At 39.3% G+C, this 15,881-nt stretch overlaps 1 protein-coding gene across 1 annotated transcript; it reads right to left on the bottom strand.

Annotated features, from left to right (window-relative positions):
* Positions 1–107: 107 nt before the first annotated feature.
* Positions 108–5,253, bottom strand: LOC110812589 (U3 small nucleolar ribonucleoprotein). Its single transcript, XM_022039407.2, has 13 exons — positions 4,653–5,253; positions 3,417–4,115; positions 3,155–3,207; positions 2,284–2,386; positions 2,038–2,148; positions 1,765–1,902; positions 1,580–1,648; positions 1,429–1,470; positions 1,189–1,257; positions 1,008–1,079; positions 870–923; positions 655–796; positions 108–520 (listed from the first exon to the last, which is right to left on the bottom strand). Exons 2-13 carry the CDS (start codon positions 4,113–4,115, stop codon positions 435–437), a joined length of 1,638 nt encoding a protein of 545 aa, XP_021895099.1. The 5' UTR covers positions 4,653–5,253; the 3' UTR covers positions 108–434.
* Between the last annotated feature and the right edge of the window lie 10,628 nt (positions 5,254–15,881).

The raw sequence follows: 15,881 nt of genomic DNA, 5'->3' as shown, positions 1-15,881 counted from the left end.
TATTTATTTGACAGAAAATAAAAAATTATTTTAATTTCTATCAATTTTCTTCAATTTCATGGTTCACCTCTTATTTTATCAAACAAAACCATAATAAAACAAAATAATTAAGAGGAATGAAAAAATAAGCTGGGGGATATAAACCCTACTTGATTCTTTTCATGTCCACACCAATCCTGATACTAAAACAAAGCTCCCCTGAATCTAATCCTCTTTTTGCACAGACTTTCTTAAACTCCAACACAACCTACATCTTTCTTCCTATTCAAAACTCTTTCTTTCCTCCTCGTCTCTCCATATTTGCAACCTTTATGTCGGAAATGTATTGTTGTGTATGTTGAAATTCGCAAAAAGAAGAAAAAAAAAAAAAAATCATTCCTCTTCCTTGCCTGCAGTTTTGCAAAGGGTATGATGTGATGACGTGATCGATGATTCTAGCCAAAATTATGCATTAGCAGTAAATTCTGATTTTGTATTGTGTTGATCTGTTTCTTCTTCTCCATCCTTTTTGCTGTTCCAGCTGTTGCATGCATTACCGAAGTTAAGTGGTTGATACAAATAGAATACGTGAAAACATTAAGCTGTGTAACTGGACAAGAAGATACTGAGAGCAGAACAGTGTGCATGATAAGAATGAGATGGTAGTAAGTTTACCCTTAAATTTCCTTTTCTTGTTGGCTCTCCTCCTCTTTCTCTCTGCTTTTGTCAGCTCAACTTCTTCTTTAACATCACCTTTGCCAGCAAACACTTCCTCAGGAGCAAGCATAGCTGCATCTGAGACTGCCAAGGGTGCAATCTGCCCATAAAAGGCGGCATGCAGTTATTGAATTGTAAAAAGGACCAAGAAAGAAAATAAAAAAGCTCTCTACCTCTTCCACGGCAAGGGCAGGAACATTTGCTTGTATAGACATGTCCTCAATAATCTATCAAGATCCAGAAATCAGAATTCAATACCAGAATTCTCAAAATTGACAAATGTACACTACCATAGTGATTTAAGAGCATACAGGTTTTGGAGTGAAGTGAAAACGAGAAAGAGCATCCAACTTCAAGCAGAGTCTCTTGAATAACATGCTTGCCTGGAAGAAAACATAAATCATCAGCTCAAATATCAAACATGGCATTAGTAAGTAACAGACAATGAAATCGACGGTAACACATTAAAGGATAGGGTAAGGAAACTTTTACCTCTTTCTTTTGTTCATCTGAGAAAGATGATGGAGCAAAATCTGGATTAGCCTTCTGGACATATTCTTCCTGCCAATAATCAATGTGAAAAAACTCAGTTGCTTTAAAGTTAGAGAGCGGTTATATCATCACATAAAAAACCATTCCTGATGACCAGAAATAGACGTTTATTTACTTGAACATAAAAGGACGAGCAAGGAAAAAAGAAAGGTGGGTGCAATAAGTTAAAAAGCCACAAACCTCATAAACTTCACCAAGACCCTTCTTGCTCTTATTCTCATCCTGGAAATTTCAATCAAAAAGCTATATAAGCAAATAGTTGATGATCCTAGAAAAAGCCCATCTAACAATTAAACCCCAGAACTAGCCACTTTAAATGAATTGTTCATACCAACTCTTTCAGTTCTCTTGGTGCTTTAGAAGGTAAACTTGGAGCTCTTTGAACATCATCAAATTTGGCCTGTAACAGACCTCACATTCTTAGTAGTTGAAATAAGATATATCCAAAAACGGAGTTACTTTTGGGGGGAAGGTGGGGGCCGGGGGGAGAGGAGGGGAAGAAGAAGATAGTTTCACCTCAAGGATTCTATTCTTAATCATATCTTCAAGTGATGCAGTAACCTCCTCTGTGATCACAGGAGCAGGCCTCACATTGTGTTCAAAATCTAAATCCACTTCTAATGCACTGTTCTTAGGCCTTTGTGCAGCAGTTACCTGTTATGAGAACCACAGCATATGATATCCTTCAACCATCTTCTCCCTTATTTGATTTAAGATATTTGCCTACATATCAATCCCATGAGGAAGTTTCCTTCAGACAGAAACTCCAGAGAAAAAAATTAAACTTGCCTCTCCTTGCATGGTCCAATCTTTTGGCTCTAAATTAGCTTTCTCCATCTGCTCTATCTTAGATTTAAGGTTCTCAAGTTCTTTTTCATGCGTCGAAAGACCATTCTTTCCCTGCAAAAGAAAAGAACGGGTTATCTCAATCATGTTGCTACAAATAAGAGGTTACAATTATTATAAAGAGCACATTTTTTATACAACTAAAAATTAGTAAACATGCAGACAAGGAAGTACTTGATCTTGAACTACCTTTTCATCATCTTTTTCATCCTCTAAGTCATCTTCTGATCCATTAACCAACTTGGGCTTTCTTATTGAAACTTTCTTTCCACCACCAAAGAAGTCTTCATATCTGATACTCACAAAAGTAGACCATAAATTGAATTAATTGTCATTTTGGAAAAAGTAAAAAAGCACCAACTATATGGTCAGACCTAATGGTCCACGTGGCACATCAAAGAATTATCAATCTAGTCCAACAGACAAACGTTGAGCGACAATCCAGTTGGTTACCTCCTTATCTCTCACATAGAGATTGAGAGTTCAAACATACTGGTCGCACCCAGCTTGCCATAAAAAAAAAAAAAGAAAAAAACTACTCCAAGAGACATGATTTATGTGAAAAATGCTGAAATAAAACCATAACTACCATGTCATACCAGTCATATTCTCATTAACAGCTTATTCAAATTCTAGCTACCCTCTGAAAGTAATTTCAATAGGCAGAAAACACACACTATCTTTTATATTTATTTCAGAGTTATAGCATAAGATAAACATCTGCAACACTATTCCAGAAGGAAGATATGCATTAGCATAATGTTAAAGGCATTGATGCTAAGAGTGGCAAAGTGATAAGAGAGGGTTAACAGAGAGACTGATGACTATACTGGTGGACCAGGTCATGGTGCCCAAACACTAGAATATAAACAAATATGAAGGTAGAAAGAATGCTGCTTGCAGAAGAATTACTCTATAGCAACATTAAGGAAACAGCATTATTGTGTATATATTTAGAGTAGTTTCTTGATTCAAAAAGTAATGGATAGAATCTTGCAGCCAAATGTTTATACTAAAGGAACATTAAACAACTAGAAAAAAGGTATAAAGAAAGCCGCACCTTGCATTTTCCAGCTCATCTGCATTTTCACCTTTGTCGTCAGAAGCCTCAAACTGGAAGTTGAAGAAAAAGTTCAAATAAACAAGGGTAAAGAAGAGCAACAATGCTGATTTGTAAGAGAAACAAAACTAATAATGTAAATAAACCAATAATAGCAAAATGAATCAAATTTCTCTGAAAATGAACTTCACTCTCCAATGTCTTCAACCCAAACCACCAGAAAAGAAGCTATATTTTGTAGAAAATAAAGAGAAATACTCACCCCATCCTCTTCATCTTCATCCTCATCCTCTCCTTCCTCATCTTCCTCTTCGTCATCATAAAAGATCTTTCTCTGCCCTTTCCCATTCTCTTTCTTACTCTTAGTTAACCCCATTTCCCTAGCCTCACCATCCTCCAAATATTCCTCCAAGTCATTTATCTTAAAAAACTTATCCTCTATCCCGTCTCCATTTCCCTTCTCCTCATCTTCATCCTCATCCTCTCGGTTTTCTTCACTTTGTCCTTCCTCTTTGTCTCCCTTCTCACCTCCACCACCATCCTCCCCTTCCTCCTCCTCTGAATCACTGAACCCATCAGCATCCATGTCCATATCATCATCTTCTTCATCAAATTCTTTACTTTCTTTCCCTTCTAGAACCTTCTTGAGCTTCAATAGTTCCTCTGGATTCTTCTCAAACTTCTTCACTTCCCGGCGGAGGCTAGAAAGCAGAGGTTGTGACTGGAGGTCAATTTGCTGCCATATCTGCTCTGCATCAAAACCATCAACCAAGAGCTGATCAAAGGGCGATTTGGGGCTAAACGGCTTCAAGTAGGAAAATAGTTGTTGCGAGGCGATTCGAGTCGCCTGGGAGAGCTCTGGGCTAGGTGCAAGCCAAACTGGCAGCTCTGTCGACTTTAGTCGATGTAAAGCTTCAGAGGCTGTTTTTTTAGTAGAGTTTATCTCCAATGGAGTCGCCATCTGTAGCATAAACGACTCAATTCATTCATTTGCAACAAAAAAAGTCATTTGAAAATAAAAATATAGTGACCAATTAATATATAGCTCGCAAACAAAACTGAGCATAAAACCATGAAATCTCTACTAATTCATGTCTTGGCGGGTTAGGATGCTCAAAAGACAAGACGAAATTAGGCCAAAAGAAGTCAAAGGCACTTGCCCTGGACTGTGAAAATTGGTCACAAAATTACACATCATCCAAAAGAGTTTCATGCCTCACAAAATTACACACCATCTAATCGAAGTCAAAATGTTTCACCCATAGTAGCTTCCATCACAACATTGCCTACATTAACTAGACAAAATCAAATAAAAAAAAAAAAAGATCAGAGAATACTAATGGAAATTTCATCAAGAAACAACAAGTTTTACTTGTTTTTTCAAGGTGCAAGATCATTATTCATGACACTCAATCACACGAATCAAACACAAGCAAGCTCATTCTTGTAAATTCTTTCAATTAAGCACTATATTAAACAAATTCAACCTCAAAATTACCTGAATAAAAACTGAAGTCGGAGGCAAACCCAGAAGCTTTTCCTTTTTCTTTCCAGCGTATCTGGTTCTCCTCTGCTGCTGTGTGGCCCTCTTAATCTTAGCCTCTTTTTATCTTGTTTCGGTCTAATTTCCCTGTTATTCTCTCTTTCTCGGTCTCACTCTTTCGTTTTTCTATTTGTTTATCCTTCACGCTTAAATTGTTTTCTATCTGTACCTTTTTCCTTTTTTTTTTTTTTCCTCTCCCTTCTACTTCACTCTATTCGTCCCTGTTTCACTCTCAGCCTCTCAACTCTCTCCTTGTTTCCTTCTTCTTCTTCTCGCTAGGTTTCTACTCACTCTCTTTCCTCTTCCTATCTCCCAAAATCGCCTTCAAAAGTAAACCAAAGCTTCTGTTTTCACTCCCTTTCTTTACAAACTTCCCTCTGAGCTCACTCCCTCTCTTTCTCACTGATTTCGTCTGAAAATCTTCTCCGAAGTAAACCGAAACTTCTGCTTTAACTCCACCGTTCTTCACAAGCTTCTCTTTTGCCCTTTAAACCCTAGCCCGTTCCTCTTATGTTTGAAAACCCGAGGAAGAAAACATAAAAGAAGGTCCTTCAACGGCGCCGTTTTAGGGGTGGGAAAAGGCTAGGTTTTGAGCCGGGTTTTGACTTTCTAGGCTTGGGTGTCTTAAATGGGGTTTTTTAATTTGGAAAGAGAATTTAATTGAAATAAAAATAAAATGGCTTGAAAAATAGTGCAAGCACAAAAAGGAAATTGAGATTAAGTTTTGAAAATGGAATATGAGTTCTAAATACAAAATGGGTCATACCTAATAATAATAATAATAATATAATAATAATTTTATTTTTTTCAAAATTCAATAAAAATTAAACTATATAAAATTAAGGTATCATAAAATTACACGATTGTTTGGTAAGAGAAGTTGCATCATATCAATATAACTAACAAAAGATTCATTATTCACTAGCAAAATGAAAGAAAATCAAATACGTTAAATGCTCCAACACGCATATGCACACTCCTTAAGTTAACATACTTAGTGAATTATGTCTAAACTGAAATATTTTTCACTCTTTGCATAGATTTCACTTTTATACAAATAAATCATACAAGTATATAATGAAAATATTACAATTTAAACATGTTAAGAAACAAAAATATCAATGAAAAAAATACTGTCAAATCTTTTTTAGTCTTACAACTAAGGAAATAAACACATTAACATTTCTCTTAGAAAATTATATATATATACATATCATTTAGTCACTTATTCATGGTAGAAACAACTAAGAGTGTGCATACATGAACATAAAAGAATTTAATTGTTAAACAGAACTCAAATCTTAATCATGTTATAATTTAGTTGTTAAACCGAAACCTACTCTTCTTCTCTTTCTTTCTCAAACAATAACGGCCGAGAATGAACACCTTAGAAGTCTCTCCCTTGTTCGCGTCGGCCAACCAGCCGAAAAAAGCTACCTCTCAGAAGCTCTGCTCAGGTTCTTCTTTAATACGTGCGAGGTCAAGATGGAAACCTGCAGTTCTCTTATTCTCCATATGGATTCTGATCTAGAAAAAGAGAAGCGGAAGAAGAAGAGGTCAAAGAAGAAAATATTACTACAACAACACGATTACAAAGCTCGGCAACATGAGTATAGGATGAAAATAATACAATTTAAACATAGATTATGAAAAAAAATATCAATAAAAAAATATTGTTAAATCTTTTTTACTTTACAACTAAGAAAACATATTAACATTTCTCTTAGTTAGCTTAATGAGAAAAAAAATATATCATTTAGTCATTTATTCATGATAGAAACAACCAAAAGTGTCTATAAATGAACATAAAATAATTTAGTTTATAGTTATATTGACACACCCGTTAAACAGAACTCAAGTGTTAATCATGTTCTAATCGATTCTTTCACATTCTCTAAGGTAACATGCTTAGTGAATTATGTCTAAATTGAAATAATTTTCACACTTTGCAAAAATTTCACTTTTATATAAATAAGTTAGATGAGTATATAATGAAAATATTACAATTTAAACATGTATTAGGAAAAAAATTATCAATTAAAAGATATTATCAAATCTTTTATAGCCTTAGGAAATAAGTATATTAACATTTCTCTTAGCTAGCTCAATTGAAAAAAAAAAAAAACAGAACTCAAATCTTAATCATGTAATAATTGATTCTTTCCTAATGAAGAACGTTTATTTTACATGGGATTGATAACTAAACTCAAAAATTTAAAAGGTATCTAACAAGAAAATAAACATAAAATATATATTAGTTTATTTTTTTTTAACAAAAGAGGCATGAAATGTCATAAATAATAATAACAATAACAATAATTATTATATAATAACTTTATTTTTTCAAACTTTAGCAAAAATTAACCCAATTAAAATTAGATTATTACAAACCTGAATGATGATTGTTTCTTCTCTTTCTATAAAAAAGAAATATATAGCAAGAATAACTATATATGGTAACTAACTAATAATCACAAGTAAAAGGAAATGGAACAAAGATGTTAAATGCCCCACAACTCATATACACAATTCCTAGGTAACATACTTTGTGAATTAAACATGAATTTAAATAATCTTCCCACTTCACTAAAATTTTCCTTTTACACAAAGAAGTCATATGATTAAGAAAGAAAAATGTTTTGATATAGGCATGCATTGGTAAAATAATGATAAACTGAATGTACTATTAAATCTTGTATGGTCTTAAAACTAATGAGATACTTATACTAACATTCCTCAACTAGCTCAATCGAAAGAATTTATTGTTTAGTGAATTATTTATGATAGAGGTAGCTAGAGTTTAAATAAATGAACATAATGGAACCTACTTTCATAGTTGTATTAGCACTGCCCTTAAATGAAACTCAAGTCCTAGTCATTTCATAATTGATTCTTTACTGTCCATGAATATCTACTTTACATAGGGCTCATAGCTAAGTTATATTTCAAAGGTTTCGAGTAAGAAAACATACATAAAACAAAACTTCGTAAAAATTATTCAAAAAGAAATCATCCCCATTATTCCAAAGTCAAAATTTCAAAATACTATCAAAGATTTCCACTGAGTCATGGACCTTTGATTTAGCACATTCCTAAGACTAACATGATTTCAAAATAAAGACCCATTTAGTGAACAATCAAAACATATATAAACAATTAGATTTTAACTCATTAATTGTTAACTAGATCGTGTTTAAAAGATTAGAAACGTTTAAAGCATACTTAACAATCCCCACTCCTCAACATTATAAACCAACCATTCATAATAACTAAGCATACAAAAAAAAAAATATTCAAAGTAGGTATAAGTAACAAATTAAATATTGTTTAGGATGTGGAAGTCTTTGAGAAGGTTTAGTAGACTGATAAATGTGGCTCTAAATAAAACTAACAAGAAGTAAATGGATTATCATGGTTCATTATAAACTTAGAATTCAAATCACCTAAAAAAATTATTATCATTAAGTTTTAACTCGTAAAACATTCTAAGCCAAACCACCTCTAATACCTTACTGTTTGATGGTTCCAAATTTTCAGGTCTTCCCACCCAAAAGAGGGTGGGATTCGGGCATACCTCTAAGACCCTTTTTTTTATTAGGTTGTCTCTCCCAAAATAGTTTGAGTCAAACCACCTCTAATTCCTTATTTTTTCTTGGATTCTATATTTTCAAGTCTTCCTATTCATAACAAAGGAGAAACTCTCTGTCTCACTAAAAAATAAATCCTAATTTCAGTTTTAGAATTCTCTCTTTATGGATTTCTCACTCTCATTTTTTGAACAATACCTAGAATCCTCTCATTCTCACTACCCCACCATTTTATAGCCATAATTATTCTTATTTACCTCCTTTTTAGTTTTATCATAGAAATCTCACCAAATAAGTGATAACTTATCCTAAGTAATACTCAATTTCTAAAGAAATCAATTTAAGCGGCAAGTCCCAAACGTCACGAACAAAAAAAAAACTATAATATTAGCATGATTAAACTTTGAACTTAATCACGACAATAAGCATTTCTAATATAAGGGCTTAATTAGTGTCCATGTAACCTTGAAATCATTATTAACAACCATCTTATATCAACAATATTGATAAAGGTAATAAATAAGAATTAAAGAAATAGATTACAAAATTTTAATCCCTAAATCATTATCACATTCGTCCATTTATAGTACGATATGGACATACTAATACCTTTATTCTCATTAATAAGAACATCTATAAATTGAAGTTGCCTGATAGTGAGATTGAGTTCTACCCTTATAGACCTATAATAACCAAAATTTGTTCCAAAAACTTGGATTCTTTTTAGGAGAGAATGAAAACTGATTGAATTGGTTAAACCGGTTAAAAACTAGTAAACTAGTTCCCTAATGGTTTGGTATTAGTTCCCAAATATAGGAATCAAAATCAATAAATTTTTTTGTCTATATATTATATACAAATATATAATAATAAAGACCTTTAACCTACCTTCAGCTCCCCCCCCCCCCACCCCCCCTTCCTCTCTTCTACATCATTTACAAAAATAAATTCTCTCTTGTTCAACCTTGGTCATATCTCGTCGATCACTCCAAACTCGTAGGTTGCTTCAATATTGGCCTCGTAGGTGTGCCACTACAAAATAACTTCTTTTGTTCTTTCTTTTCCCATCTTCCTTCTTTTTCAGTGGTATAACAAGTGGTAAAGATAAGACTGTTCTTTTTTTCTCTTTAACATATTGCTTCTCTTTCTTTTCTTTTCTAGTTCCAATTTTAATTTTCTAGTAGAGCTAATGAGCCATTCAAAAATTTGAAGATGTGTTAAAGAGGAAGAGGAAGATGTTTGCGGTTTTTTATAGAAATGTTAAAGAGGATGAGTGTAACGACCCCGGAAAATATTAAAATGAAATGAGTATTTAAATATATCGAATGCGGAAGCGAGATCAAAATTTCAGTTAACATCCCTTACACGAAAAAACCAAACAAACGTACTTAAAATATAAAAGGTTAAACTAACTAAGAAAGAAAACTCGAAAATAAACTATGCGTATGACTACAGAGTCTCTAGGCATCCCCTTCGTCGTCCTCCTGCGGAACGGGCTCGGGAACCATGTCTTCCTGATCTGAAATGGTTAATTAAGGAGTGAGCTACACTAGCCCAGTAAGAACATCACGATATCTCACCGTCACGGAGATAAAGGTGGGTAGAAAACCACAAAAAGACCAATGGAGCATAATTTACAATAAACTCGTTTATTAACAACAAAACCTTTTATCAATAATAAAACTTTTACCATCCACTTACCTTGGTGGAATTTATGAAAACAATATGAGAAAAACAATAACATTATCATAATCATTGAATAATCTAAGCTGTAAAACATAACACTTATCACGCCTCTTGTAATTCAATCATTGTACAACATATCTTTTTTCTCATTTACCAGCCTACTAGTATCCGTGGGGGTCCATAGGGGTTCCGCTACCCGTTAACCTTTAACATTCATAATCAGTTTCCAGGGCCGTCCCCATACCCCGTCCGGTATGGGCGCCAAAACCATGAACCTCAATACCCCATCCGGTATGAGGGTGAAACGGGCCGTCCCCATACCCCGTCCGGTATGGGCGCCAAAACCATAAACCTCAATACCCCGTCCGGTATGAGGGTGAAACGGGCCGTCCCCATACCCCGTCCGGTATGGGCGCCAAAACCATAAGATCTCCATACCCCGTCCGGCATGTGAGACCACAATCCCGGTAGGGTTCCCTACGGACCCGGTCCGTCCACCATCTCCCAGGATATCTAGTCAGGCTGACCCCCATAATACAATTATCAGTCTACACAATCTTTCATTTTTCCTTTTCCTCAATCAGCATCATCAATTCACATTTAAACAAGCAAATCGTAATTCATACCAAACAGACAACATACAGTATCAGTTTTTCAGTCATTCAACCCATAATTAATAAAAACGTAGTACATGCACACAAATCTGTAAAATGAACACATCAAACCTCATTTTGCATTTAAAGCTGTAAACAGGCCAAATAACAGTAAATCATCAATCACACTAGACTCGGGCTCCATTAGCAACCTTAAGCAATTTCACACATGCGTTAATTCAAGAAATACTGTTTTATCATTTTGAACTTTAATACCGTGATAGGAAATAGGGTGAGGGGTCCTTACTTATTTTCGGGATCCGAATACGATTCACAGTGCGCCTGCAGGCTGTCCCTAATTTTCCCTGAATTTTTCCCGGGGAACTGAAACACGCTAACAGTACCTGCACGGGTTCCAAAAAAAATCCAAATTAGGCCCAGGGCCTCTTTCGGCCCAAATCGCAACTCCGGCACGGCGGCTCCACCGTGCTCCGGCGACGGCGCCGCCGCTGGCGACGGCGAGTCGCCTCGGGTTGACTGTTTTCGGCCGTTTTTGGCCGAATTCGGCCACACTCGCATTGGTCCTTGTCAGAAAACAACCCTAGGGCCCTCGGGGGGCCAAAAAATCACGGAAAAGCGGAGCTTACCGGCGGCGGCGCTCTCGGGTACGGCGACTCTCCGGCGAAGTTCGTGTTTTGGTGATTTGGCTTCGGTCAACCTGTAGAGAAAAGAATGGTGATCACGGTGATATAAAAATTGCATCGAACGGAGGCCAGGAAGGGCCTCGTCGGAGGCAAAAACCGAGAGGGGGCGCGGCGGCGCCGCTGGGCTTCGGCCGCGTATTCCGGCCGTTTGGCCGGGATTTCAGCTTCGATTTGGCCATAGGAGGAATCAGTGGGGAAAAACGAGTCGGGGGTATGAAATTTACCTCGATCGGCGGTCGGAAATTTCCCCGGTGCGGCGGCGAGTGGCGGCGGGTGGCGGCGGTCGGCCTCTAGTTCGTCTTCTCCGGCGAGCGGCTGGCGGCTAGGGTTTTTGGTCTGGTGTGGGGGTTCTATTTATAACCCCTTGCCTTTTGATCACAGCCGTTCGTTTCGTTTTAATCTGGGCCGTTCGTTTTTGATTGAATCTGGGCCGTCCGTGCGTTTGAATCTGGGCCGTCCGATCGCGTGATTGATCTGGACCGTCGGATCGCACCCACGCGGATCGCCAACGTGGCTCCTTTCGGAGTGACGCGATCTTGCCACGTGGCAGGCCCCGGTTGGCCGGGACTGCTGACCGGGCCTGCTGACGTGGCTGCTGACGTGGCCCCCCTTTTTTTTTTTTTTTTTTTTTTTTTTTTCTCCTCCTTTCCGGGCGCTACAACTCTCCCCCCCATAAAGAAATTTGGTCCCCAAATTTGCCTCATTACTCTTGATCAAACAGATGAGGATATTGGGCCCTAAATTCTGATTCCAGCTCCCAAGTCGCCTCCCTAGGCGTGTGGTTCTGCCACAAGACTTTTACAAATGATATTTCCCGGTTACGGAGTATTCTGCTTTCTCGGTCCGTGATACTGACCGGTACTTCTTCATAAGACAAGTCCTCTCGGAGTGAGAGCGGTTCATGAGCCACGACATGAGAAGGGTCCGGATTGTACTTGCGCAGCATAGATACATGAAACACATTGTGAACCCGGGAGAGCTCAGGGGGCAGTGCAAGTCTGTAGGCAGTGGTACCAATCTTGTCTAAGATTTCAAAGGGTCCAATGTATCTGGGGTTTAATTTTCCCCTTCTGCCGAACCTACTAATTCCCTTGAAGGGGGTGACTTTAAGAAACACACGGTCACCTTTCTCAAAGGCCAGGTCTCTCCTCCGGGTATCAGCATAGCTCTTTTGCCTACTCTGAGCTGTCTGGATGTTCTTCTTGATCTTAACTATCTTGGACGTGGTTTTTTCCACTAAATCCGGGCCAAACAATCTTCTATCGCCCACTTCCTCCCAACAAATCGGTGACCTGCACGGACGCCCGTATAGCGCCTCGTATGGGGCCATGCCGATGCTTGCTTGGTAACTGTTGTTGTAGGCAAACTCTATCAGGGGTAGATGGTCGTCCCAATGGCCTCCGGAGTCAAGGACACAAGCTCGGAGCATATCCTCCAGCGTACGGATTGTCCTCTCTGATTGTCCATCGGTTTGGGGGTGGAAGGCAGTACTGAGGGACAGCTTTGTTCCCATGGCTTGCTGGAAACTATTCCAAAACCGAGAAGTGAATCTGGGATCCCTGTCGGATACCACTGTTACTGGGACCCCATGCAGTCTGACTATTTCCCGGACATACATTCTTGCCAACTTGTCCAACGAATCAGTCATTCTGATGGCCAGGAAGTGGGAAGACTTAGTGAGTCGGTCAACAATTACCCATATGGCATCGTGTCCCGATCGTGCCTTGGGTAGTCCCGATACGAAGTCCATGGTGATGTGTTCCCACTTCCATTCTGGAATCGGTAAAGGCTGAAGCAACCCCCCTGGGCGTTGATGTTCTGCTTTGACCTGCTGACATACCAAGCACTTAGATACAAAGTCGGCTATATCTCTCTTCATCCCATTCCACCAGAATCGGGGTCGCATAGTTTGGTACATTTTTGTACTTCCTGGATGCATGGCGAACCTTGAACTATGGGACTCTGTCATGATGTCTCTTTTTAATTCATTGTCGTCTGGGACACACATTCTGTCCTTGAAACGAATCAATCCGTCGGCAGAGATCTGAAATTCTGAGTTCACTCCCTGTTCTGCATCATTCTTGCGGTTTACTAGGGCGGGGTCGATTGATTGGGCTTCCTTTATTCTTTGGATTAACTCGGGTTGGACTGCTAGGTGGCTCAAACATGTGACCCTCTTCAGATCTTGCAGTCGAACCTGCTGCGTAGCCCCAATGGACCTGCATTCCGAAACCATCAGATGGGCTAGGGTGCCTGCACTCTTCCTACTGAGGGCATCGGCTACTACGTTGCCCTTACCTGGATGGTATAGGATGTCACAATCATAGTCCTTGAGGAGTTCCATCCACCTTCTCTGACGCATGTTGAGATCCTTCTGAGTGAAGATGTGCTTCAAGCTCTTATGATCGGTGTAGATCTGAAAGGTCTCTCCATACAAATAATGGCGCCAGATTTTCAAGGCGTGTATGATTGCGGCAAGCTCCAAATCATGGGTAGGATAGTTCTTCTCATGATTCTTTAGCTGTCTAGACCCATATGCTATAACCTTTCCATGCTGCATCAGGACACAACCCAGGCCCAGATAGGAGGCATCACTATAAACTGTATACCCTCCTGATCCACTCGGTAGAGCCAGCACGGGTGCAGTAGTCAGTCGCTTCTTCAATTCTGAAAAACTCCTTTCGCAGTTCTCATTCCAATCAAACTTTGCATTCTTCTTTGTGAGTCGGGTTAGAGGGGCCGTTAGACTGGAGAACCCTTCGACAAACCGGCGGTAATAACCCGCCATCCCTAGGAAACTGCGAATTTCCTTAACTGTTGTCAGCCTTTTCCAACCAAGTACCGCTTCAACCTTTTCGGGGTTCACCGACACCCCTTCCTTCGATATAACATGTCCTAGGAAGGCGGTTTGCTCGAGCCAAAATCCACACTTGCTCAACTTTGCATACAACTTCTTTTCCCTGAGTACCTGGAGGACTTGGGCAAGATGGTGAGCATGTTCTTCTCTACTTTTTGAGTAGACTAAGATATCATCGATGAACACGATGACAAATTTATCCAAGAACTCTCTGAAGATTCTGTTCATTAGATCCATAAAGATGGCCGGGGCGTTGGTTAGCCCAAACGGCATAACCAGGAACTCATAGTGTCCGTACCTGGTTCGGAATGCCATCTTGGGGATGTCTTCTGCTCTCACTTTTACCTGATGGTAACCTGATCGTAGATCTATTTTAGAAAAGACCTGTGCACCCTGCAACTGATCGAAAAGGTCATCAATCCGGGGGAGAGGGTACTTGTTTTTAATTGTTACCTTGTTTATCCTTCTATAATCAATACACAGTCTCAACGTTCCATCTCCTTTCTTTGCAAAAGTAACCCCGGCACCCCATGGGGAAATGCTGTGTCTAATGAAGCCACTGTTTTGTAGCTCAGTGATTTGTTTCCTTAGCTCTTCCATCTCGATGCGGCTCATTCGGTAAGGAGCTACCGAGATGGGTTGGGTTCCTGGCTGTAAGTCTATGGTGAACTCGACCTCTCTGTCCCCTGGTAGACCGGGCAGTTCATCCGGAAATACGTCTGGAAAGTCTCGGACTACTGGAATCTCTTGGATACAAACTTCCTTCTTGGGTTTACCTAGTTAGGGAAAATACAATATCAACGCACATGGGAATTAAGAAGAAAAGAATTTGTCATTTGGGAGAATCAGTACCGAATAATTTTATTAACTTGTAAATGGCTCCTCGTTGGGAGGATTAAATACAATCTTTTTATTAAAGCAGTCTATGGTGGCGTGATACGCCGCCAGCCAATCCATTCCTAGGATTACATCAAAATTCCCTGTGTCTAACCCTATCAGGTCTACCCTCAATTTCCTATCTGCTATCTCCACGGCACATGCCCTGTAGACAACCTCTCCTAGTAATGTCTCCCCCCCAGCGGTAGATACAAACAATAATGAATCAAGTCTATCAGGTGGTACACAAATTTTGGAAGCAAGAACATGTGAAATAAAAGAATGTGATGCACCAGTATCAAACAAAATATGAGCAATGTGGCCAGAGATAGTATACATACCATGTACCACGTCCGGGTCTGTATCGGCATCCTTCTGGGTAAGGTTGTAAACTCTGCCCTGGATTGGAGGCCTCCCTTGATTCTGGTTCCTAGGACACTCCCTCGCATAGTGCTGGGCACTGCCGCATATGCGACAGGTGTTGTTGAGGCGGTAGCAGGGTCGGTCCCCATGATCCCTGCCGCAGTACTGGCAGATCTTCCCACGAGCTGCCCCCATAGCCTGAGGAGGGCCCTGAGCGGCAGGCCTGGGTCTCTTGCTGGGTTGGACCGGCATGGTAGGCGCTGGCCTGCGGAGCGGGGCTGAAGGTCGGGAACTTCCCGCTAGCTGAGGGCGGGTGTCGAAGCTCCTTTCTATGATCTGCGCCTTTGCCAGGACTGCCGAATATGTCTCGAGCTCCATCACCAACAAGTGCTGTCTGATCGCCGGGCGGAGACCCCACTGGAATTTCCTGGCCTTTCGGCCCTCATCCAACAATGTCTCCGGGGCATGTCGGCCCAGCTCCAGGAACTTGCGGGCATACTCCGACACTGTCATATTAC

The sequence above is a fragment of the Carica papaya genome, chromosome 9 (assembly GCF_054855325.1).
Source record: "Carica papaya isolate Zhongbai chromosome 9, ASM5485532v1, whole genome shotgun sequence".
NCBI lineage: Eukaryota > Viridiplantae > Streptophyta > Magnoliopsida > Brassicales > Caricaceae > Carica > Carica papaya.
This window is presented reverse-complemented; position numbering and strand designations above follow the sequence as displayed.

What these genes read in the sequence shown, in the direction of transcription:
- LOC110812589 (XM_022039407.2), bottom strand. Translation starts at nt 4,115, where the DNA reads ATGGCGACTCCATTGGAGATAAACTCTACTAAAAAAACAGCCTCTGAA. An exon ending in CAAGAGAACTGAAAGAGTTG is followed by an intron (nt 1,471 to 1,579) that starts GTATGAACAATT and finishes TGAAATTTCCAG; the next exon opens with GATGAGAATAAGAGCAAGAA. An exon ending in CAGATGAACAAAAGAAAGAG is followed by an intron (nt 1,080 to 1,188) that starts GTAAAAGTTTCC and finishes GTTTTCTTCCAG; the next exon opens with GCAAGCATGTTATTCAAGAG.